The sequence below is a fragment of the Urocampus carinirostris genome, chromosome 6 (genome assembly GCF_059441175.1).
Source record: "Urocampus carinirostris isolate Australia breed hairy pipefish chromosome 6, RoL_Ucar_1.0, whole genome shotgun sequence".
Taxonomy (NCBI): Eukaryota; Metazoa; Chordata; class Actinopteri; order Syngnathiformes; family Syngnathidae; genus Urocampus; species Urocampus carinirostris.
This window is the reverse complement of record NC_142354.1, coordinates 19309882-19333937: the sequence shown is the minus strand read 5'-3', so window position 1 is coordinate 19333937 and position 24056 is coordinate 19309882. Positions and strand designations below refer to the sequence as shown.

The 24056-nt window shown below is 39.0% G+C and overlaps 1 protein-coding gene across 1 annotated transcript; it reads left to right on the top strand.

The window, feature by feature from the left end:
• Nucleotides 1-1083: 1083 nt before the first annotated feature.
• LOC148364018 (protein FAM3C-like) lies at nucleotides 1084-16301 on the top strand. Its single transcript, XM_088337155.1, has 9 exons — nucleotides 1084-1171; nucleotides 1257-1352; nucleotides 4838-4879; nucleotides 6261-6393; nucleotides 6463-6521; nucleotides 11633-11683; nucleotides 11754-11838; nucleotides 11936-12062; nucleotides 16215-16301. Exons 1-9 carry the CDS (start codon nucleotides 1159-1161, stop codon nucleotides 16299-16301), a joined length of 693 nt encoding a protein of 230 aa, XP_088193281.1. The 5' UTR covers nucleotides 1084-1158.
• Nucleotides 16302-24056: the final 7755 nt, after the last annotated feature.

The window sequence follows — 24056 nt, the reverse complement described above, 5'->3', positions numbered from 1 at the left end:
TGATGATTGACACATTGGTTAGCCAATGAAACGCCGGTATATAAATCCCAGCATACACCGCAGACTTGCTACGCCAATGCTAAACTCGGCCGATTGCAGGGTTTGTTTTGGCCATCTAGCCAATCCGAGGCTCCGAATAACTTCAGCCAATAGTGTTTGATTCAAATGATGATTGACACATTGGTTAGCCAATGAAACGCCGGTATATAAATCCCAGCATACACCGCGGACTACTCCACGTTCGGGGTAAAATCGAGTCGGCGGCTGTTGAGTAAGTTGCGAGACCTTGCAAATTTAATATTGAGCCATATATAAGGCGCACTGTGTTATAAGGCGCATGGTCAGCTTTTGAAAAAAATTAAGACTTTTAGGTGCGCCTTATAGTGCGGAAAATACGGTAGTCAATTCATTCAAAAGTGATTTTTTTTTTTTGCATTGCCGGAAACTCAGCAAAATGTAAGTTGATGTCAAGTTTTGGACATGTTTGATAATGGCTTAGTTGCCACACTCGGGATTACTGTTGCTCACTGTTGTTTCAAGTGTTGCTCACCGACTTTGTGTGAACGCTCAGATCCGTGGAAGATTAGAGGGAACATTGGTCATCAGAACCCTAAATCACGCAGGGGGTCATTTGGCACCTGCCATAACATTTAACAACTATTTTTGGTCAGACGCTGCAAGAAATAAATAAAATACAGCACATAGGGAAGGGGCGTGGACCAACAAACTGAAGGGAAATCGACCGACCGACCAACCATCTGAAATTCTCTTGAAAATAACTTCCTGGATCATTCCGAGTGAGGCTATCCCAAGACAATGCTCAACGTCACACGTGTCTTTGTCTTGTTTTATTTAAAATCAGGGAGTATCCCTAGAAGGCTCAGACGACTGTTTGCTTTGATCCGTATCAGTGACCGAACGGACGCCGTCCCCTATTCGACATTACGAGCGTCAGGAACTTGATGGTTTTGTTCTCAGTGGGTGTGTTTACCCGCGGTATCACATCCTGCTCAGCATCCCGGCACAAGGGCGAGCGCTCTTGCATATCCAAAGGTCCTTCCCGTGCATACGTAGCCATGATGTGACATGACACTGAGCAGCTGCCTCGCTGACAGCAAATAATACATCAGGAAGAGAACAGGATCGTTTGCCGGAGACATGAAGCATCGCGGTGAGGTTCGGTTCGGTGATTCGCGGTTCACGGCCCGCAGTGTCAGATGACTAATACCGAGTTCTGTCCATTTTGCGGTTGGCAGTCGCTTTGGTTGTCGCTGTAATTGTTGTCTTTGTAGTCGCCTGGGCCGTCTCGCACGACTACGTACGCATACAACTACGAGCAAGACACTCTTTGGGTGAGCTCGAGATTTTCACTTTTCTCCCTAAGTCAGAGTTTTTCAACTGGTGGGTGGCGGACCTATTTTCAGTGGGTCACAGGCCTTGGCCTCGGCAAAATGGCGCCAAAAAACCAAGGGTTAATTACACTCCTTAACAGTAGATGCCCTGCTCGATCTTTTCAATCAATCGGCATGTTTGAAAGAGACCACATCTCATTTTCTTCTGATTTTGTTGGTTTTATTTCCTTGTTCCGCCCAAAAAAACAGGCCCCAGATAGTGATAAGGGGATGGAAAATTGGAAAACAGTTACAACAACGATTGAGTTGCTCCTGGAAGGTACATGTTTAGCTTTTTACTAGTATTAGCTACTCAATTTAATAATTATCAGTTTTTAGGTCCACACTTTATCAATATTTAGAATTGATTTTAGTACGTGGTTATTTTAAAGCAGTTTTAGGGGACAGCTTATATGCGATGTAGGCTTATACGCGAGTATGTACAGTATTTGAAGTCTTTTTTGCTGGTTATTTTGTTTTGTTTTTATGAAAAAAGGGGTGAATATATTCTAATAGCTTTTCTTTAAACTGCACAATCCTTCCATTTGAGAAGTGGAATTTCTTTTGATCTGGCTCGCAGCTAGTTATTAGGGCGGAATAATGGGTCCCGAAGTCAGACCAGTTGAAAACCAGTGCTCGAAGGCACATATATCAAAGTCAAGACCCAGGGCACCAAATGTGGATCGTGAGGTTTTCCGGCCCCTGTCATGATCTTGATACATTATTGTATCATAAATCCTCGAGTATTTTTTGTTCACTATACGATAACTTTCCATTAAAAAGTCTTTGTGGTTAATACAATTTTGCATTTCATTGATTTCATCTCATCTCATTAGCTACACCGCTTATCTTCAGTAGGGTCGCGGGGTTGCTGGAGCCCATCCCAGCAATCATCGGGCAGTGGGCAGGGGACACCCTCACAACTCACTCGCTCATTCACACCTAGGGACAATTTGGACTGGCCAATCCACCTGAAATGCATGTTTTTGGAATGTGGGAGGAAACTGGAGTGCCCGGAGGAAACCCACACAAGCACGGGGAGAACATACAAACTCCGCTCAGATTTGAACCCATGCAGGAGGTTCCCAAGACATGAACTGTGCCGCACATGCGCTATCCACTGCGCCGCCGTGCTGCTCTATTGTATTTCAATCCAATTCTATTTTTAAACCATTATTTCAGTTGAGACGATGATGGAAAATTGTTCTAAACACGCATTAATTTAACAGCCGATATATCAGACACTCTCACAAGCTTCAGGTCTCGTTAGCTGCGACAATTAGCGTTAGCAGATTCTTTTATTTAATCTTCATGCTATAGGGATTTTCACATGATGGAAATTTGTCTTGTTTTGCCTTTTGTTACTGACAGAGCCGTAAGAAAAAAATTGCTGTATTTATCGGATTATAATTTAATATATTTCTGCAATTAGCTTCATTGGACTAAATGCTACATTGGAAAATTTGCCAACAGTCCTTCAGGCCTGTAGTCAAATTTATTATTCGGACCTCCATCCGTTTGACTTTGAAACCTCTGCTTTAAGGTTCTTTGTGATTTCATTAAAAGAAGAGTGTATCTTATTGACCACTAGATGTCGCTACATGGTGCAGTGGAACCAAAAACAAGTGCTAAAAAGCTCAAAGAAGAATATAAACTAGAGAGTCTCAAAGTGGCCAAACAACACCATTTTTTGAGCATTTTCTTTTTTCGAATAGCAACCGGATAGCAGATAATTATGTCAGTTTCCTCTAGGTGAGGCTCATTTTATGTCAAATAAATGTAAATTTCTCAACCAATGAGTATTTCAAAAATGCACATTTTGTCAGGGCCAGAACGAAGACAGGACCCACTCGTGTAACGTTATTCACAGTTTTATTGGGAAGAAAGGAAAAGAGCGCGCACACCATCCAGGGCTCGCTGGTCGCGGGGAGTAGGTTGCTCAGACGCGGAAGTGGGACTTCCGTGGCGGTGGCGGGAACAGAAAAAAGTCCAAAGCCAGGAGAGGAGAGTAGACATGGTCGTGATCAAAAACGGATCGTTATTCGGGGTGGGAGAACAGACGAGGTCGAGATCAAAACAGGTCGTAATTCGGGACGGGAGAGCAGACGTGGTCTATCTTAGAACAGATCGTAGTGGGAGAAAAACAGGAGCAAAAACACAGGACAGGCGAAAAAGGGCTAGCCATGTAAAAATGGAGATTCGCAGACGGACCAACAAAAGGGGACTGACAGGACAGTTTAAATACTGACAGGGAGCCAATCGGTCAACAAGCTGAAGCTGGCGCCCACGGGCTTGGCCAATTGGGCGCCATGGCAACCGTGACAGAAGCTGGCGCCACACGGCGGGGGCCAATTGGGCGCCATGGCAACCATCACACATTTATATGATAGTTCATGTATTTCTATTTATTATTTAAATAACTATTATTGTTATGTATTTTTTACCACTAGAAAGTTCTAAATAATACATACTGTTCCTTTAAAGCTGAGAATTGCCATTGGAACTTAATTTCATATTTTTTGTGCATTTAGAAAAGCAAGCAAGAGCAACATATATGACAGGGCGGACATGTTTAGGTAATTCTTTAAACCATTGATGGTGTATCCAGCTTGCCCAGTCTTTTATTGACACTTAATCCCTGCTTATGTGAGAAAATATGAAAGCAAGCTTTCAAATTTTGCGATATAGTGTGTCTTCTTGATTGCAAAACATGACTACGACCCCTTGCGTTGAATTCATTTATACTTGTTACATTTATTTACCATCAACTTTGGAGATTACCTCATGTACGGTTCCTTCTCAAGGTTTCTTCATTTTCCTCATGCTGAGGTTTTTGAGTTTTTCCTTTCCCTCATGTATGTTTTAGATCAGGGTATGGTGTAATACAAGTCTGTACTAAGTAAAAGTCTGTTGTCTGTGTAGCCCTTTGAGACTCCTTGTGATTAAGGGTGTCACAAATAAACATGAACTGACTTGACATGACTTTGAGTAAATAAAGTTAAAGTCTTAAAGAAACCATGTGTAATTTTTCACCTCTAGATGTCGCTGTAGTGCAACCGAAAGCGTGAGCTATGATGCACAAGGAAGAATACAAACCGAAGTGACCAATCCAATCTACTTTTGCTCAGCTTTTCACAAGGTCACTCGTAGCAGTGAGATGGCCGAAAATTATGTCTGCTCCCTCAAGGTGAAGTTTAGGTTACATCAAATAAAGTAAAGTAAATGCCGATAGGATAGTTCACGTCACAGTGTTGCTTATGAATCAAATGAATGTTGTTTTTATTTTTATGAATTACGTTTTTCGCCATGAGGAGCGCATACATAGTACACAATGATACTTTAATTCCTTTTTTTGATACCATAAGTTCAAATTGACAATTTTTAAAATTTTAATTTAATTTTAATCAAGCCCTCGGTTGACAAGTCTTCTCTTCTTTCTGTTCCAGGAATGAAAAGTGCAGTACCAGTCAAAGTAAAATCCCAACCAAGTAAGCAGACTTGAACCATTGTCCTTTTTTAATATATTTGAACTAGTTTTAGACAGACAGACAGACAGACAGACAGACAGACAGACAGACAGACAGACAGACAGACAGACAGACAGACAGACAGACAGACAGATAGATAGATAGATAGATAGATAGATAGATAGATAGATGGATAGATAGATAGATAGATAGATAGATAGATAGATAGATAGATAGATAGATAGATAGATAGATAGATAGATAGATAGATAGATAGATAGATAGATAGATAGATAGATAGATCCAATTATTCATCCCCGAAGTGAAATTCACATTTATCGTTTATTTGTGCAATTGTTTAAACAATGGTAGGTCGAGAAATGTGTATTAATATTACAAAAGATGAGTCTCACCTAGAGGTAGCTGAATTGATTGTCCGCCATCTTGCTGCTATGGGTACCCCAAAAAGAAAAACAAAAACTCAAAAAGGCTGGGCAAAAAACTACAAAAAAAATTGTGCGGTTTGGTCACTTTGAGACTTGGTAGTTCGTACTCATTCTTGTGCTTTGTAGCACTCGTTTTTTGTTGCACTACACAGTACAGCAGTGTTTCTCGATTGTTTTCTGTCACGACCCCCTTGGTAGAAGAAATCCTCTCGCGTCCCGCCCCTCCAAGAAGTCTGTCTCCTCATCTGGGTTGATTATTTTTTGGAGGATCCTTCGTATCTACACTTCATACTCGACGCTTATACTCTGTGATAAATGTAAACAAAACACTGCCAATAAAAGCGACCCTGCTCCTTAGTGTACAGGAGGTGCAATTGCACTTGATTCTTTAGAAATTAAAAAAAAAAAAAACGGTAAAAAGCCTCACCCCCACTATTTGAGAACCACCGTGTCATGATTATTGATGCGAGGCACCTGAGTCAGCTCCTTTGGTGCCTCGGACACCGATTGGCTGCTTATCTCTTTTCAAACCCCCGTCTTCCTGTCACCCATTGTCAGTCTGTGTGCGAACCTCAGCCCCACGCTGGGCAAGCACTTTTCGACCCTGACTCAATCCTGTCCTGATTCCTGTTTGATTCCCGGCGCCGACCCCATTTCTGAACTCGATTATGTTTCTGCTCCACCGTCCCGGCCATCGACCTGTTCTTCTACTTTCGACACTGCCTTCGCTCGCCACGGAAGTGCCACTTCCCCGTTCCAAGCGATCCGTTACCCGTGACCGACGATCACTGGATCGTGGGTGCAAGCCCTTTCCTCCTTCTCAATAAAACTGAGTAAAAACGAACGCAACTGGGTCCTGTCTCCGTTTCTGGTGTCTGAAACACTGCAACAGCTAGTGGTCAATTATTACAAAGCCCCTCTTTAACAATAAACGATGAAATCTCATTTTTCCCCAGAATATAATCATACTGTAACAACTTTACCCGAGTGCAACCTCTCCAGACGGTGTCCGCCCGATCATTTTGCAATCAACGTGCAGAGCGGAGAAGCAAATGTTGTCGGCCCCAAAATCTGTTTTGCTGGTAAAATGTAAGTCGACTTTTAAGAAACATTTTATTTAATGGATGTCTTTCTTTAATCCCTTCTTTGTATGCGCAGTATCATGAGCCACATACTGAACAACGTGGGAACTGGCCTTAACATCGTTGTTATAAATAGTGAGTAGAATTCTGAATACATTTATTCATTACATACACTTTGATGTCAAGTCAAGTGAAGTCATTTTTATTTGTAACACTGTTGATCACAGAGTCTCAAAGTGTCACAACCGGAACGGAATTTGAACCCAGATGCGTAACGTTACTTACTAGTTTATTGAAATACAGAGGAAAGGCAGCGCCCGCGATCCAGTGCTCGCTGGACGCGGGAAGCAAGCCGCTAACAGAATCGTAACGTGTTCCGAATGCGGAAGTGGATCTTCCGGAGCGGGAGATCGTGATGTCGAAGACGGAAAAAACAGGGACAGGAGAGCAAAAACGTAGTCGGGATTAAAAATGGGTTGTAAGCCGGGACGGGAGAGCAAACATTGTTGGGAGTCAAAAAACAAGTTATAGCCGGAGACAAACGGGGAAATCAGGAACGGACGGGTGGAAAACGGGTGCAAGAAGCGTGACCGACGGGAGTCAGAGTCAAAGTGCTTGCCTCGTAGAAACAGAGGTTCGCTGACGGACTGACAACAGGCGAGTGAAAGGATTGAGCCTAAGTAGGACGGGGAACCAATCAGGAAGCCCGCAGCGAGCAGGCACAGGTGAATATAATGAGTCATCATGACATCAAAGGGCTGCACAGACCACAGATTATTGCAAACCACAGACTATTATGACACCATCCCCTGATCTAAAACCTACATGAGGGCAAGGAAAAACTCAAAAATATTTTTCAGATAAGTGTTGGGCACTATATTTCAATAAAGTAATTAATTACAGCTACTCAGTACTTTTTCCATAAATTAACAGAGATAGGAACTAAATCACTCTATTTTAAAAGTAACTAGTTACCAGGGAAAGTACTTATTTTCAGTACTTTAAAAAGATGTTTCATGTCAAAGAATTTGAAATTTTCTGAGTAGTATTCGAGTTTAATAGAGATTAAAAACAGGTAGCTGTGATATAGAACCTTTTAATATTTATTCCACCTTACCAGCAACATATTTATCCTACACTTGAAGTGCAACAACCGTAAACAATAACATAGAGTAAGAATCGACAGTAAACGATATAAATTGACTTTAATAAATTAGATCTGACTCTTACAACTTGAGACATCTGGTCCTACTGTACTTCAAGTATTTAGTTCACAGCAAATGTCAAATTGTGAAACAATATAAAGTGAGTTCCGCTCTATTGAATGAATTAAAATCTCTAGTCAGACAACTGCTCAAGTAGACATATGCTACTTTATTTTCATACAACGAAAATAGACATTTTAACACTCTAAAGAGTGTTGAAAACTGCAGTGTAAAATAAAGAAATCAAACTCTCAACCTGAAACACTGGTCAAGTAGAAAGAGGCTTGTGCACTTCGAATATTTTGTTTACACCAAAAGTGAACGATAAAACAGTATAAAGTGACGATCTGATCGCTCTCTTTGCGATGTTATGTGCTTAATAACACAAGAACGACATTACCCATGATGCCCACCCACGCCAATACGTCTGGTCTCAATTGATTCAGAGAAACACATCACTTTTGACCGTCAGAAACGTTAACTTTATTCCCAACACTGCTGATAACTGAGTTATTGATATTTGTACTTTCAATTTTGTTTGTATTAGTTCAAACATTCTTAGCAGATAAACTTTTTATCACTTAGATTTATATGGAATGTGGCATGTGTGTGTGTGTGTGTGTGGGGGGGGGGGGGTCGTGAGCTCAAACTCTGGTTGGAAAAAACTGCTGAATCCACGTGTAGCTAGCCTCATTGTTAAAAATTACTTTGGTCTGGCACACCTTGATTTAATAGTTTGTCCGATCATAAAGAACACAAAATAAATGTGCTATTTTAATTTTAGGGAGTAGTACTCTGTCAACTGGTCATTAGACAAGATATATAATGTGTTTGAGGCAACAAATATAAAATCAGGAAATTGAGCTCCTTTCGTTGTTCACAAGACTTTTTCAGTTAAAACACAATATTTCTCATTTATAGAAATGCATTTTTTAAAGATTCAGGAACCAATATATGAAATTCATTTCAAAGGTTTAGGAATATTGAACGATCAGGAATTACTATAAAACACATCAAACATAATTTTGGGGAATTAAAAAATGAATGACTTTTCATCCTGTTTGGATTGGCCATTGTCATGAACCAGGACGGACTCTCGGATCCAATAGCGTTTGTTTCAAAGGCGTTTTTATTGGAAAGAGTTGTTGGAGCTGGCTTGTGACGCCGGCGCTTGTCAGTTATCAACCTCTTTGGGCGGAATGGCAGCTCCGTGACAGGTAAGTGGAAGGTACAGCTTAGCAAGTAAGTCGATGGCCAGGGCGGGAGAGCAGGTCGAAAAACGTGGGACGGAAACAGGTCAAAAACGGAAGGCAGGCATGAATCAGGCAAAAGGAGTCGTAGGTACTTTGTAGTCTGGAGAAGCATACAGGGATACAAAATGTACGATCCAACGTCCATCTCTGGCTGGAACGTCAGCCAATCAGGGAGTGCGCTCCAGCGCGCCAAACGATTGCCCCAGGTGACTTCACCTAGGCAATCACGACAGGACATGGTCCCAAAAGTTTTTTGTGTGTTCATTTTTTTGCTACTTTTCTCTCTTTTATTTCATTTTTTTTTTTTGTGTGTATGTGTTTGTCTTGCTGTCGGTCACCCCTCTCGTGCAATATGACCAGGTAGATAGTATTGTTAATGCTACATCCACTGCAACCAGTTCATCCTTTTATTTTTTTTATTTTATATTATACCTTAATTATTTTTATTTTTATTGTTTGTCAATGCAACATCCGTTGCAGCCTGGTCATCCTGGAAGAGGGATGACCTCATGTGCCGTCCCTTCTCAAGGTTTCTTCATTTTCCTCATGTTAAGGTTTTTGAGTTTTTCCTTGCCCTGTGGTAGGTTTTAGATCAGGGGATGGTGTAATAACAGTCTGTAGTTTGCAGTTGGTGGTTTGTGTAGCCCTTTGAGACTCCTTGTCAATAAGGGGTATACAAATAAACATGACTTGACTCGACTTGACTTTTGCCAACGTGACTTGAATGGTTTTTGTTAATGTTTTATCTCTTTTTTTATTTAAACGGTGGGGGAAAGAGTACTTTGGTTCTTAGAAAAAAAAAGGAACATTATCGAGTGTCCCTGGAATTGATTCACTTTAAGCAACCGAAACAAGGAAAGTGTCCTCGATTCAACTCCTTCCTTGGCTGCAAAAACAATCTCCACGTTGGCTGATTTTACAATGCTAGTGATGCCAGGGCTTTAAAAGAGGTTGAAATTGATATGCAGAATCGTCTCGTCAGGGTCACACTGGGCTCAATTCGAAATCAGTCCTCTTAGTTTTTCTTTTTCCATCGGTTTGGGCAAAGCCCTACTGATGTTGAATTTTGATGTGGCTGATATACCGGTATATGTTTTTGCTCCGCGATTTCTGCCTCTTTGTCTTTGACAGTTTTTGATGCATAGAACTAGCTGAGAAATGAATCGCAAATGTACATTTTAGAGATGCATGATTATTTGAGAGAAAATGGGGATAAAAAAAAATCAGAAATTGAAGGAAACAAAGAAAAAATAAGAATTCAAAAGAAACAGGAATAAAATAATCTGAATTTGAGTGAGAAAGGTTTAAAAAAAATGAAATTTGAGGAAAACAGGAATGAAAAATAGAATTTGAGGGAAGCATGAATAAAATAGCCTGAATTTAAGAGACACCCGGTATAAATGATCTAAATTTTAGTAAAACGGGAATAAAATTATTAGAATTGGAGCAAAACAAATGTAGAAAAACCCAAATTGGAGCGACACTGGAAATAAAAAAATCTGAATTTGACAAAAACTGGAAAAAATTAGCCTGAATTTTAGAAAAACAGGATAAAAAAATAATCCAAATTTGAGAGAGACGGCAATGGAGTTGTAAGATTTGGAGTGAAAAGGAAATAAAACAATACAAATTGGCGGGATACAGGGAAAAAAAATAATCAAAATTTGAGAGGAACTGGAATAAAATATAATGATTTGGAGTGAAACAGAAATAAAAGAATCCAAATTAAAACAAGACAAGAAAAAAAAATTAATGAATGAATTTAATGAATTTGAGAGAAACTGGAATTACAGAAATGGGATAAAAAGAATCCAAATTTGAGAGAAACGGGAATAGAATAGTAAGAATTTTACCGAAACATATATAAAAGGATCAAATTTGGAGCAAGACAGGAATAAAGTAAAATCAAGGATTTGAGAAAAACTGGAATAGAATATCTTGAAAGTTTAGATAAACACGATCAAAATAATCCTAATGTGGGAGAAACAGGAATAGAATAGTAAGAATCGGAGCTAAACAGATATAAAATAATCCAAATTAGAGCAAGAGAGGAATACAAAAAAATGAATAAAATTGAGAGAAACTGGAATCAAATAGTTAGATTTAGAGTCAAACTGTAATAAAATAATCCAAATTAGAGCGAGACAGTAATAAAAAAATATACATTTAAGAGAAACTAATAAATTAGTCTAAATTTTAGAGAAACTGGATTAAAATAATCACAATTTAAACGAAAAGGATGCCTGGCCGTTCTGCTCCCACACACATCAAAATAATTGTATTATACAGCGTTTCACTTTTTCCACATTTTGTTATGTTACAGCCTCATTCCAAATTGTATTAATTTAATCTCTTATCTCAAAATTCTACACAAAATACTCCATTATGACAATGTGAAAAAGGTTTTTTTTTTTTTAACTTTTTTTGAATTTATTAAAAATAGAAAGAAATTTACACATTCACAGCCTTTGCTTAATACTTTGTTGATCCACCTTTGGCAGCAAATACAGCCTCAAGTCTTTTTGAATATGATCCCACAAGTTTAGCACACCTATCTTTAGGCAGTTTTGCCCATTCTTGCAATAAGTCTCAAGCTTCATGTTTACAATTTTCCCAAACAGTGCATGCAAAAACATAATAATAAAAGCGACCAGTTACCAGTATCGGTATCCTGAAGGATTTTCAGAGTTATCATTGGAAAATTTTCGTGCATGCATAGTAAATTTTAATTGGGCCAACAAAAAGGGATGTGGTCATGTGCATGTGCTTAAACTTCCTTTCATCTCAGGTGACAAAGGCACCGTGGACAGATACGGCTATCTCAATATGATTGACGGCGGTAAGGAAGCATTCTTTTTCCATTCTTTTTTTTTTTTTCCAATGCAATACCACTCCTGCAACCGATATAGTCCCAGAGGACATCTTGGCGTACCTGAAAGAGATTAAACCAGGAGAGATTGTCATTGCGGCCTCCTTTGACGACGTAACAACAAAGTAGGTCCATTCCGGAGATGCTCGTCCGCTAAAACGATTTCCTGATCCGCCCGAAGAAAAAAAAACGTTCTGCCTTTTATTCACTTCTCGGCGACAGAATGACAGAAGAAATGAGGGAGATTTTTGTCAGGATGGGAAGCGCTTTGATCGAGTCTGTAAGTTACCGTGACAACTGGGTGTTTGTAGGAAGAAGCAGGACGGCCGACAGAAGCTCTTTTGAGAAGGTCAGTGACATCCTCTGCACACACACATTTGCATCAATAGGCAGAAGAAGGGACTGTCATTCTGTGCTTTTTAATAGGGGACTTGTGGTTTTTAGTTATTAAAAACCCAAAACAGTCTAATGGGCTGGCCAAAGTTTGACGTCTTAAGACACATAGTTCAAAAATGTGATTTTTTTTTTGTAATCCTTCAATATACTGTGGTACTTCTTAACTCGAGAATTTCGGTACAGACGCTGCCCTACTTACGAACGGACGATTATTCGTAAGTTGAATTTGTTCGTAAGTTGCTTCAGTGCTATATTTTGTATGGTGAAGGTTTATATAAGTATGTTTACTCTTGTATAAGTAGCCTGTATTATTTTGTACCTCCAAAAAAATAATAAAATAATATGCTCCATCCAGATAAAGTTAAGTTTAAGTTACTTTTGGAAGATGAGCTTCAAGAGTTAAGTGACTTCCTCCTCCGTGGTAGAAAATGGCTGAAAAAAAGCGATCCAACCATTTTCTCAACCGCATCAAGCTTTCTTATTCCACTTTCATTTCAAATGAAACGGCTCGCCTCTCCTTTACACTTTACACCAACCATATTGAATGTATGCACAATATATTAAACAATAAAAATGTCAAAGCGCGCTGGAGATAAAATATAGTATGTTGACACATAAACTAAGAAGTAGAAGCCTGATTTCTTCTTTGGTGTGGATGCCGGGTGAGCTCTCACAGCGCCACACGCCAGTAGCGGCGGAAAGAAGTATTACAGTCATGTCCTGTACTCGGAAAAAGGTGCACACAATACAAAATCTAACTTGCAGCAATGTCCGGATATTTTTCGACATACCCAGAAAAATCGTATCTACCGTTTTACGTAAGTCAAATAGTCGTAAGTAGGGGAGCGTGTGTTTATGAGTTTTTTTAATGAAACCCTTCCTCGCTATACGAAGAAAAATCCAGTACATGAGCAGTCAAAGAGGCTACCCTAAGTGACCGCTCGAGACAGCTTAGCGCCAGCATCGGCAAGACCAGTTTGCACATTCAAACTACTACAAGTACACAGAAAAAATTGAAATTGTTCTGTCATAAATTATCTGTGTGTACATTCAGTTATAGTTACAGTAACCTCAATTTTGAGTCACAGTTTCTCGGTCTCATTCTTATCAACCTCTGCCGACTGCTCCCCTTATTAATAATTGTCAATCCTCCTTATAAAGCTATAAACCTTACAAAAGACAACAGGGCACCTATTTACTCACAGCCAGACAGACTATGGTAGAATATCGCGACAATACTAGCAATTTACAATGACGTTGTCTACCAGTGACCGAAAATAGAGTCTTTTTAAAGTCTTTTTTGTATAAACAACGATTAGACCATGTACAAAATGTGAAATGATAAAAAATACGTACAAAATAGGGAGAAAACTTTCAATTAAATTGACTCGTATGCGATCTCCATATCTCCTTTTATTCAACCGCCCCCACTTTCCTCTGCAGCAGCGCACACATTTACCAGCGCTCATAACAAACTTTGATTTTCCTTTCTCTAAGATCTCTAAGATCATTTTCTTTATGTTATTACTGTATTTCTTTATGTATCTTTACTACTTGAAAGGGTATATAGTGATCAGGAAGAGATGTTTTAACATACCTGTCGCGCTCCAGGGCTCCATGCCCTTACAAAATAATCTTACAACATATTTTTTTTTCGAACGTGTTTATTTATGTAGTTTAACATGTTATATTGTACATGTGTTTCATTATATCATATATATTGTTAATTAACATTTTGTTGTGAGATCCTGAGTTGCTCGACATAAATGAGGTTTATTATAAAAAAAAGTTCAAATATTAAGTAGCTTGGACGTTCACTGTAGAAGGAAAAAAGACATATATATAAAATATAATAAGTAGAATAATACATTTTCTTATTCAAATTATGAATCCATTTTCTGCATTAAATTATTGTTGGTAATATACTCATGAAATTGATAACCACAAACCTGTCTTTTTTTCATTTTCTCCTTCTATACTTCCTTTTTTTCTTAACTTCTTTATACAGCATCATAATTCGTAATACAATGCATCAAAGAAAGTGAGCCGTTTGAGAGCCGGCTCGCTCTAATGCAGGGGTGTCAAACTAATTTTAACTCTGGGGCCACACGATAGAACAAACATTCGGTTGGGGGGCGGACTAGTAGATTAAAGAGAAAGAAAAAGAGATAAAGAAATAAGAGAAAGAGGGAGGGAAAAGGAGAGGGACAAAGAAAAAAAAGAGAGAGAGGCAGAGAGCATGAGAAACAAAAGATAAAAAGCTGTGAGAGAGGGGGAAAAGAAAGGGAGAGGAAGAAAGAAATCCAAAGAGAAATAGAAAGACAGAAGGAGAGAAAAGAGAAAAGAAAGCGCGAAGGGTATGAAGAGAGAAAGAGAAAAGAGAGAAAGAGAAAAAAGGAAGTTAGAGCAAAAGAGGTTAAAAGACACAGAGAGTGAAAGAGACAGAGACAGAGTGGGAGAAAAGGGGTGGAAAAGAAAGAGAGAGAGAGAGAGAGAGAGAGAGAGAGAGAGAGAGAGAGAGAGAGAGAGAGAGAGAGAGAGAGAGTGAGAGAGAGAGAGAGAGAGAGAGAGAAATACATACAAGTACAGTGTCTTTGTGAGAGGCACCTGGCTTTGGCAACATCAAGTTGACATATTTCAACCTGCGGCTTGTTTTTCTCTTGCGCTTCTCTGAGTGTTGTCTCGCAGGCCGGAGTCAATCCCTTAGCAGGCCTGATCTGGCCCGCAGGGCGCCTGTTAGACACCTGTGCTCTAATGGGTTGAGCCGAAAAATCCGGTTCTCTAAAAAGAGACGGACTTCCTTTCACTACACAACTCGAACACGTTTGACTTGATTGATTTGCCGTTTGGTGATAGTCTGTGTATACCGGATGGTACCCATAAATGACAAATTTGCGTTTTTGCGTAGAGATTTTCTTGTATGTCGTACACGTCTTGAAATGCATAATAAACGTACTTTGTACGGCAAAAACGTACAGGTTGACAGGTATGTTTTAAAGCTATTTGTGGTTCACTTGTATGCTCTTGGATGGACGGGAGCAATTAGTACAATTAGTTTTGAAGATTTTTTTATCGGTAATTACAAGTGTAACCCTGGAATGAATTAAGCTCTAATGAAAAGGTACCAATTTACTAGATGTTTTTTTTTCTTCATTTTAAGCATTTTCTTTATCTATTACTTGAGTAAAAGTAAGTGCATGCTGTGTAGATCCCCCCTCGAAGGAGGGGGAAAAAACCTGTTGAGAGAAACCCGACCGGCTTGACTTATTGATTTAAATTTTAACGAACCCTTCGGAGCGGGTTCCGGTCATGCCCGGCCGGGCTCAAGATCTTACCTCTAATGCAGGGGTCAGGAACCTTTTTGACCCAAAGAGCCATTAAAAGCAAAACGAAATTTTAAAAAGAAATTGACAGAGCCACATCATATATTTTCAGACAAAATTGAAAAAACTGCCAAACACACTCTCTAGACAAAAGCTAATTCTTCAGCACATTTTATTTCACTGTTTGTCATTTGATGATTTAATCAAATGTCTGAAATTATAATAATGCCAAATCCTGTGTCCCAAATCAATGTAAATATGCCATTTACAATTTGTCTTCCACCTTCAGTTAAGAATGTTGAGGCAATTTTTTTCCATGAAATTTGTCATTAATAACGGTTTCAAAACAATGTGCATGCAAAGTTCTTTTGTAAAAATGACACCAATTATTGCAAACAATAAGCATATCGTCATATTCACTTTCCGTGTAGACTGCACTGAGCGAGAGAGAAGGAAGTGCCTTGCGCCGTGTGCAGGGATCCGCCCACCTGTACTGCTCACCCAATCAAAGTCGTTTGCCAGCGTTTTTATTTATCAGTTTAAAAGGTTTCTTATCGAACTTCTGCATTAAGTTGCTTCGGCTTTATATGGACCAAAATCGGGATGAAATTGCTTGACTTTGGAACGCCACAGAGAGATGAGCAATAGTTACATTTTATTTACGTACTCATGAAAAGAGCCGTATATGGCTACCGAGCCATAGGTTCCCGACCCCTGCTCTAATGCACACGTAATGGTGAAATTCTGCCAAATGACGTTCTTCCCAATCGATCATCTGTCAGAGGGCTGCTAACGACGAGACGAGCAACGTTTATGAGGGATGGCCCGCGGCTGTGGCAGTGGGCGGCTGTTTCCCCAGAGGTACTTAGAGGACGTTTCCCGGAAAACCAGATGAGAGGATTAAACCTTTCTTTTTTTATAAACGAGTGTGATGGTCTCATCTTTTTATATTGAGCAGTGTTTTAAGAAGTGCACTTAGGCATGTGTGTTTTTCTTCCGATTATATTTTGTCGTCATCACGTTATTGGAAAACAGAAATGTGTCCTAAAAAGGATTTGACCTTCCTTTAGCACGGGGGTCTTCAACCTTTTTCAAGCCCCAAGCCACTTTTTGCTAATTATTAGTGAAGAGGGCACATAGTTTGGTTTGCATTTCTAAAATAATCAATTATAATGTACTACTCACTAAGTAGAAAGAAGAAAAAGAGAAAAAAAGACGGAACGAAAGAAAAAGAGAGAAAGAAGAAAAGAGATTGACAGAGAGAAGAGAAGAACCAAGAAAAACTGAGAGAAAATGAGAAAGAGAAAGAATAGGGTGAAAGAGAAAGAGAAAAAAGAAAGGGAAAAAGAATGAGCAAAAGCGAAGGGAGAAAGAAAGGGGAGGAACAAAAAGACAGAAAGAGAAATAAGAGACGAGAGAGAGAGAAAGAGAGAGAGAGGGAGACAGAGAGACAGAGAGAGAGAGAGAGAGAGAGAGACGGGGAGACAGAGAGACAGAGGGACAGAGATTAGAGAGAGAGAGAGAGAGAGAGAGAGAGAGAGAGAGAGAGAGAGAGAGAGAGAGAGAGAGAGAGAAAGAGAGAGACAGAGAAAGAGAGAGAGAGAGAGACGGGGAGACAGAGAGACAGAGGGACAGAGATTAGAGAGAGAGAGAAAGAGAGAGAGAGAAAGAGAGAGACAGAGAAAGAGAGAGAGAGAAAGAGAGAGAGAGATTGGAGAAAGGAAGAAAAAGAAAAAAATGAAAGAGGGCAAGAGAAAAGGTAAAGGAAAGACTGAGAGAAAGAGACAGACAAAGAATAGGGTAAAAGAGAAAGAAAAAGAAAGGAAGAAATAAGTAGAGAAAAAATAAACAAAATAAATAGAAACAGAAAAGAGAGAGGAAGAAGAGTGAAAGAGAGAGAGAAAGAGAGAGAGAAAATTAGAGAAAGCAAGAAAGAGAAAGAAAATAAGGATATAAAGAGAAAAGAAAGAGAAAAAAACGAGAGGGACTGAAAGTAAATGAGAGAGAAAGACTAGGGTGAAAGACAAATAAAAAAGAAAGAGAAAGAGAGATAAGAGAGAATGGATATGAGAGAGCGAGAGAGAGCGATAAAGAAAGTGAGTGGACGTGAGAGAGAGAGAAAATGAGAGAAAGGACGAAAGAGAGATAAGTAGGATGTAGGGTTATTTTGAACTCAACCACAAAAAAACCCTTTTTTCTTCTTTTCTCTTCTCTTTCTTCTTAATAAGTAGTACAGGAGAATTAGCCATTTTAGAAATGCGTGCCGTCTTCAGTAATGAGTAGCAAAAAGTAGCTCGGCGCTTGAAATAGGTTGGAGACCCCTGCACTGCACATTCCACACCGATAAATGTTTCCCCAACATTAACGTTCCTCCCACTAATAATACAATCAAACAAATGTCAAGTTCCTCATTTGAACCACCGAGAGAACTTAACCTGAGTAGACGGCGAATCGCAGACGCAAACGGTGGCAAAAAATGTGTGGGTGCAAATGAGCTAACGCTAAACACCCACTCTTGTGTAAATTAGCCCGCCACGCAATTTAACACGTTAACATTGAATGTTTATACGATTTGAATGCATACAAAAAGGTGACGCTGCCCCACTTACGAATGAGATTCCGGACGATCGTTCGTAAGTTGAATTTGATGGTAAGTTGCTTCAGTGCTATATTTTCTATGTTTAAGGTTTGTATAAGTATGTTTGAAGTGACCAAAAAGATAAAGTGAAGTTTAACTTACTTTTGGAAGATGAGTTTCAAGAGTTAGGCGACATCCTCCTCCGTGGTAGAAAATGGCCGAAAAAAAGCCATCCAACCATTTTCTCAACCGCATCAAGCTTTCTTAATCCACTTTCATTTCAAATTGAACGGCTCACCACCTCTTTTACATTTTACACCAACCGTATTGAATGGATGACAAGATATTAAAAAATAAAGTGTCTCAAAGTTCTTAGCGCGCTGGAGACACAATATAGAATGTTAACACATGAACCAGGAAGAGGAAGCCAGATTTTTCCTATGGTGTGGATGCTGGTTCACCTCTCACAGCGCCACGCGGCGGAAAGAAGTACGTCAGTCATGTCCTTTACTCGGAAAAAGTTTTACAGCAATGTCCGGAAAAAAAGTTCGTATCTACTGTTTTTCGTAAGGCAAATGTTGGTAAGTCTGTACACATGCCTTCAGGAATCCCGTTTTACCAGCGGTGGTTCGTCAGAGCCTGCCAGGCCTTCTCTGCTGGCCTAAAAAGTATCTGAATCATGTGATGTTGATTACGTATTAAACAATTCCAAATTGTCAGCTTCCTTTCATTGTTTCCCCTCTGGTTGCGCTGCTTCCAAATGTGTGCTTTCATATTTAAGCATTTAACAATCCCATTTCAGCCATTACTTGTTGCCAGTGTCAGAAATCTACCTTGAGGCCTTCACAAAGACTTTTGAAGGCCTTCATCTGTGTTCAATAAAGGTGTTGGTTTAGCCAATCAGGTATCAAGTTGGCAACATGGAGGCCTTCTTTCATTTTAATTGAACTTTTAAGTCTTTTGAATTTTTGAACTTTTTGATCTGCATCGACCAGCCAGCTGAGATGCTAAACTGTCATGGACTTTGTGAACTTTTTGAACAATTTTATAAATTACACATGTTAATAGTTGATGTTGACCACATTTTGTGTATTGTTACCCAATGCAAAATTTGGTCATCCAGGGAGGGGGGCAACCGCTTTTGTGGCCCCTTCTCAAGGTTTCTTATCTTCCTGATGCTGAGATTTTTGAGTTTTTCCTTGCCCGCATGCCAGTTTCAGATCGGGGGAGGGTGTTATTGTGGCCAATGTCGTTTTTTGAGACATTTTATGATTAAGAGCTATTCAAATAAATGTGACTGTACTGAGCAAATTTCATATCAAGTAACCAAGGATCTCTTAAAAACTAAAAACAACATGTTCATTAAAAATAGTGACTTCAGTGCAACAGCAAACTATGAAATATAGGAATCAACTTTATATTTGTTATAAAAAAAAACACATTATCCCTGAAAAAGGCAGGAAACAAATGATAAAGTACAAAACAATTTTAACCTTTTTTATACTCGACTAATTTAAAGCCAACAAGAAAAAAATATGCATATTGGGAAATCACAAGAGAAATGACACATCTCGAAGGGATGGATTGGTGGGGAGCCGGCTCCTGTCAGTCACTTTCAAGAGTCTGCTTTTAGAGCCAGTTCGTTCACAAACAGCAAATCGCTAGAGGCTGTCAATAAAGGCCTAAGTGTGAAAGGCACGGCTCGACACTGAGTTTTACCAAAGTCTACCTGGGACGAGGCACCAAATACATGGACGTTTCCGAATCAATTTTTGCAAGATAGTGTTTCAAAATAAAAACAAAATAAAACATTGAACTGGCCAGGAAATGATTCTTTAAACATTTTTCACGGACGTTTGCATTAAAATTCTATTGAGAAAAACTCACGTGGCTCCAAGAAAGCTTGAGAACTCTGGTGTCGGGATTTTTCTAGCATTCATTTTGAAAATCGTTCCAAATATAACGATTTATTCTTTACTACAATCAGTAAACAAATTTGCCTCTAGGTGTTGCTCGTGCTCAACCATAAACTTTTTTTTTCTGAAGGATGCTAGAAATATGTACACTGATAAAAAAATATTAAATTACGTTATTACTTTGAGTACTTTGAGTTCTGATATGAACTACTAATCCCAAGAAAATGTATTCAATGAACCTGGCACATTGAAATAGGACACACAATTTATTACCACAGAGAATCGATGGGAAAAAAGGTGGAGGCAGAGAGTTTAGGAGTTTTTGACCGCTAAAAATTTTGAAGTTACGAGCAACAAAAAGAAAGTTTCGACTATAATGCTAGTCGATTTGGGTGGATTCCCTTTTACAGGAAAAAAACGCTCATTCCCAAAAATCAGCAAACATTGAGTTAAACCTGAATCCGTCACCTTTCTCGTTGCGGAGAGATTTGGTTTTGTGCTCAGGATGGTCGCACAGTATGGCCGACGTGCTGAACTTAAGGTCACAGTGCAGGCCTGCACGGTCGTGCCAAGCGGCCAAAGTGCGATGAGTCAGACAGGTAAGGAAAAAAGAGCAGCTATTGCTCAGACAATTCTTTTTACATGGACCTGTGACGCTTGACCAGATCATGCCTCTTTGGGCGTGGTCTCAGATATCTCATCTCACCAGTATCAGATGACGGTGTTTGAAATTGCCAAACATGTTGGAAAGCCCCAAAAAAGTGGCAAATTTGCGTAATGTTCTCTACTTGAGAATGTCCCTCCAATCGACATAATTACAGATGGTGAGAACATTATTTTATCAATAGATTGCTTTGGATGTTTTAAATACGTTCAAAACTTCATCAGATTAGCGAATTGGTACGTCCGGGAACTGTCCAAAAGGGGACGCAGTTGCTTCATCCATTCCAACGTTCTGAGTTATTTGAATTGGGTAACTGTGACTGTTTAGTTTTTGTCTGTGGAAAAGGAAGAAAACAATTACATTGGGGAAAAAGTGGAAGGTGGTAGTCATTTTTGTGCTAGGCTTCTTTGCTCTACACTGGTGAAGGTTTTAATTTAAAGGCAATGAATATTTATCGCTTGGAAAAAAAACAAGTAAGGCTGAGTACACCCAAGAGAGTCACACCCTCTAGCACTTTGACTAGAGGTGTTTAAACGTAATATATTCATTGGCTCCACTTCATTAACACTTCTTCTTTTTGATCGACACTAGTCCTGATATGTTCAATTATGTCTTTATGATTAAATAACTATTGGAACGTTTTATAGGGTTGGAACTTCCAAAATGTGTTTTGTGGGGATTATTATAAGGCAGGGGTGTTAAGCATGAGGCCCGCTGGCCAGGTCAGGCCGGCCAAGGGGTTGAAACCAGCTTGACAGATAACACCGAGGAGAAAAATGAGCTGCAGTTTGAAATATGTCCACTGGATGTCGCCAAAGTTAGGTGGCACTCACAAAGCATCTGGGGCTATACTTCTTTCTATCTCTTGCTCACTTTCCTCTCTTTTTTGTTTGTTTGTTTCTTTTTCCCCCTCTTTTCTCTTTTACTTCCTCTCTAACTCCCTCTCTGTCTTTATTTTTCTTTTGTTTGCTCTTTTTCTTTCCCTCTTTTACCTTTCTCTTATTTTTCCACTCTCTCACTCCCTCTTCCTTGTTCTTTCTTTCGCTGTCTATTTCTTTCTCTCTTCAATTTTTTTCTCTCTTTGTCTCTCTTTCTTCCCGCCCCATATGCTCTGTCCGTGTCCTTCACTATCTCCTTTACTTTCTATCTTCTTTGTTTTTCTCTTCTTCTTTCTATTTCTCTTTCATCATTTTGCTCTCTCTCTCTCTCTCTCTCTCTCTCTCTCTCTCTCTCTCTCTCTCTCTCTCTCTTGTGTTCTCTTTTTTCTCTCTAGTATTCTTGCTCTCTTTCTCTGTCTTTCAATTTTCCCTTCTCTCTTTCTTCCTCTTTAATCCACTAGTCTGGCACATGTGAGTTCACACCCCTGTTATAAGGCCTCTGCAGGGCTCACTGATGGCCTCCTCATTTGAATCAGGGGATGAAGGATGGGAACTTCTGAAACAGGCTACATTTGAACACCCCTGGTCTATTTTTTTTATCCATTAAATACATTTTGTTTTTGTTCATTGACTAGTTTCTATACACAGTTAAAATTGATTAGTTTGGAAGGTTCCATAGTTGGCCAGCAGAGAGCAGTATTTACACCTTTTTGGAAAAGCATTTCTATTCGGTGCATACCTTTAAAAGAGAACTTGTTATTCCATATCCAGGGTTGTAACTCAAAACACTTCAATTCAAAATCATATTTTTCAAATTCAAACCCATAAACACAAAAATATTGGTAGGACAACGCTTTGCTATCAATTACAATCAAATACACCGGGGGGCGGTGCTAAGTGGTGAGAAAATCATTTCATGCTTGCTCAGATTCGTTTTTATTGTGCTTGTTTTTAATAATTATTGTCGTTCTGTTTTGACTACGGGACACCTGTCGCTGTTCTTAAATATTATTTGATATTTAGATGTTTTTTTCCTGTTATCCTTGCTAGTTCTAAATTTATTGTTGACTTCTATCTTTATTTTGAGTGTCAGCGACTGTAACATTCGTCATTTTAATAGAGGTTTTACAGTACTGGAAGTTAGGGCCAGGCCGAGCCTTGATGGGGCCATAAGCAAAATTAGATTTGGGGCCCCGTGTTACGTAAAATTGGACTTTGTGAACTTACTATACTATTTATACTATCTTATAACTATTTCCATGTTCTAATCCAAGGATGGGCAACTTTTTGGAATCGGGGATCATTGGGTCCAAAATTTTGGGCCAAGGGGCCAAACTTGGGATTTTTTTAAAATCTGGGAACAAACATACACACATAAATTTATATAGTAAAGTCCTTTGAACTAGATTGGTCTCATTAAATTGGGTTTGTGTCACGAGGCGTGGTGGAGTGGAAGGGGTGACCGGACCAGAACGGAGGCAGGAGGCAGGAAGGGAGAACTCAATTGCGTGACGATCCATAAGTTTTATTTAACAAAATAAAAGTCGCCCAATACTCCGGGACAAAACAGAACAGTACAGAGTTCCTCCGGCACGAACTCAACAGGACAGGGCATAACAGACGGAAAATGTTTAAAACTAAAACAGGACAAGGCATAACAGACCGGGGAATGTGTAATGAGCCAGCGCCCGCCAAACCCACAACCCAGCCTTAAGTAGCAGCAATCAGCTGATCTGCTGCAGCTTGAGTTCGGGGGCGCGGCAGACTCGTCGCCACGGCGACCGTGACAGTTTGAAGTTATCACAATTAAAGTAAAGTCATATATAAGGTTCTTTTTCTAAGCAATTCATTTGATATTCAGTTTTCAAGCATTACAGTACTTTTTTAAAGTATTTTTTAGGATTTCTGTCTTTGGGTTTTTGTTGAAGTTCAGTTGTTTTTGTAGTATTACTCTAGTTTATTGGTTTTTACTATTTCTGCAGTAGTTATGGCTATTTTTCTACGGTAGTAAATTTTTTTTGTGTTTTTGTAGTATTCCTTGTTGTACTGCAATAGATTTTTTGTTGTATGTCTGTAGTATTTTTGTAGCATTACATTACTTTTATGATTAAATCTCCAATTATTATTTGTTGTTATTTTTGTACGATTTCTGTTGTATTTTGTAGTATTTCCGTAGTAAAGTTTTTGCTGTACATCTGCGATACTTCTGTTGTAAAGTTTTACTGTAGCTTTATTTTTGTAGTATTTTTGCCATATTTCCAAAGTAGAATTTTTGTAGTATCACTCTAGTTGTTTTAGTATCAGTATTTATGTAGTAATACTTCTGTGGTAGTATTTCTGTAGTAATATTTTCCTGATAGTGTTTTCTATTATAGTATTAGGAAGTGGTAAGTATTTTTGTAGTATTTCTATACTATTTTTCCTTTTCTGAATGAAAGCAAAATAATATATGAGGTCCTGGTTCTTAAGCACAATATTTAATATTTAGTTTTCAAGGTTACAGTAGTTGTACTTTTTCAAAAGTACATATACATATTTTTCAAATCTTGCATATTCAAGTTTTTCATGCAACAGAAACACACACACAA

Bases quoted from the DNA above. Each gene is read 5' to 3' on its own strand.
- LOC148364018 (XM_088337155.1), top strand. The intron at 6,394-6,462 runs GTAAGTCGACTT...TTGTATGCGCAG, and splicing joins ATCTGTTTTGCTGGTAAAAT to TATCATGAGCCACATACTGA. The intron at 11,839-11,935 runs GTAGGTCCATTC...TCTCGGCGACAG, and splicing joins TTTGACGACGTAACAACAAA to AATGACAGAAGAAATGAGGG.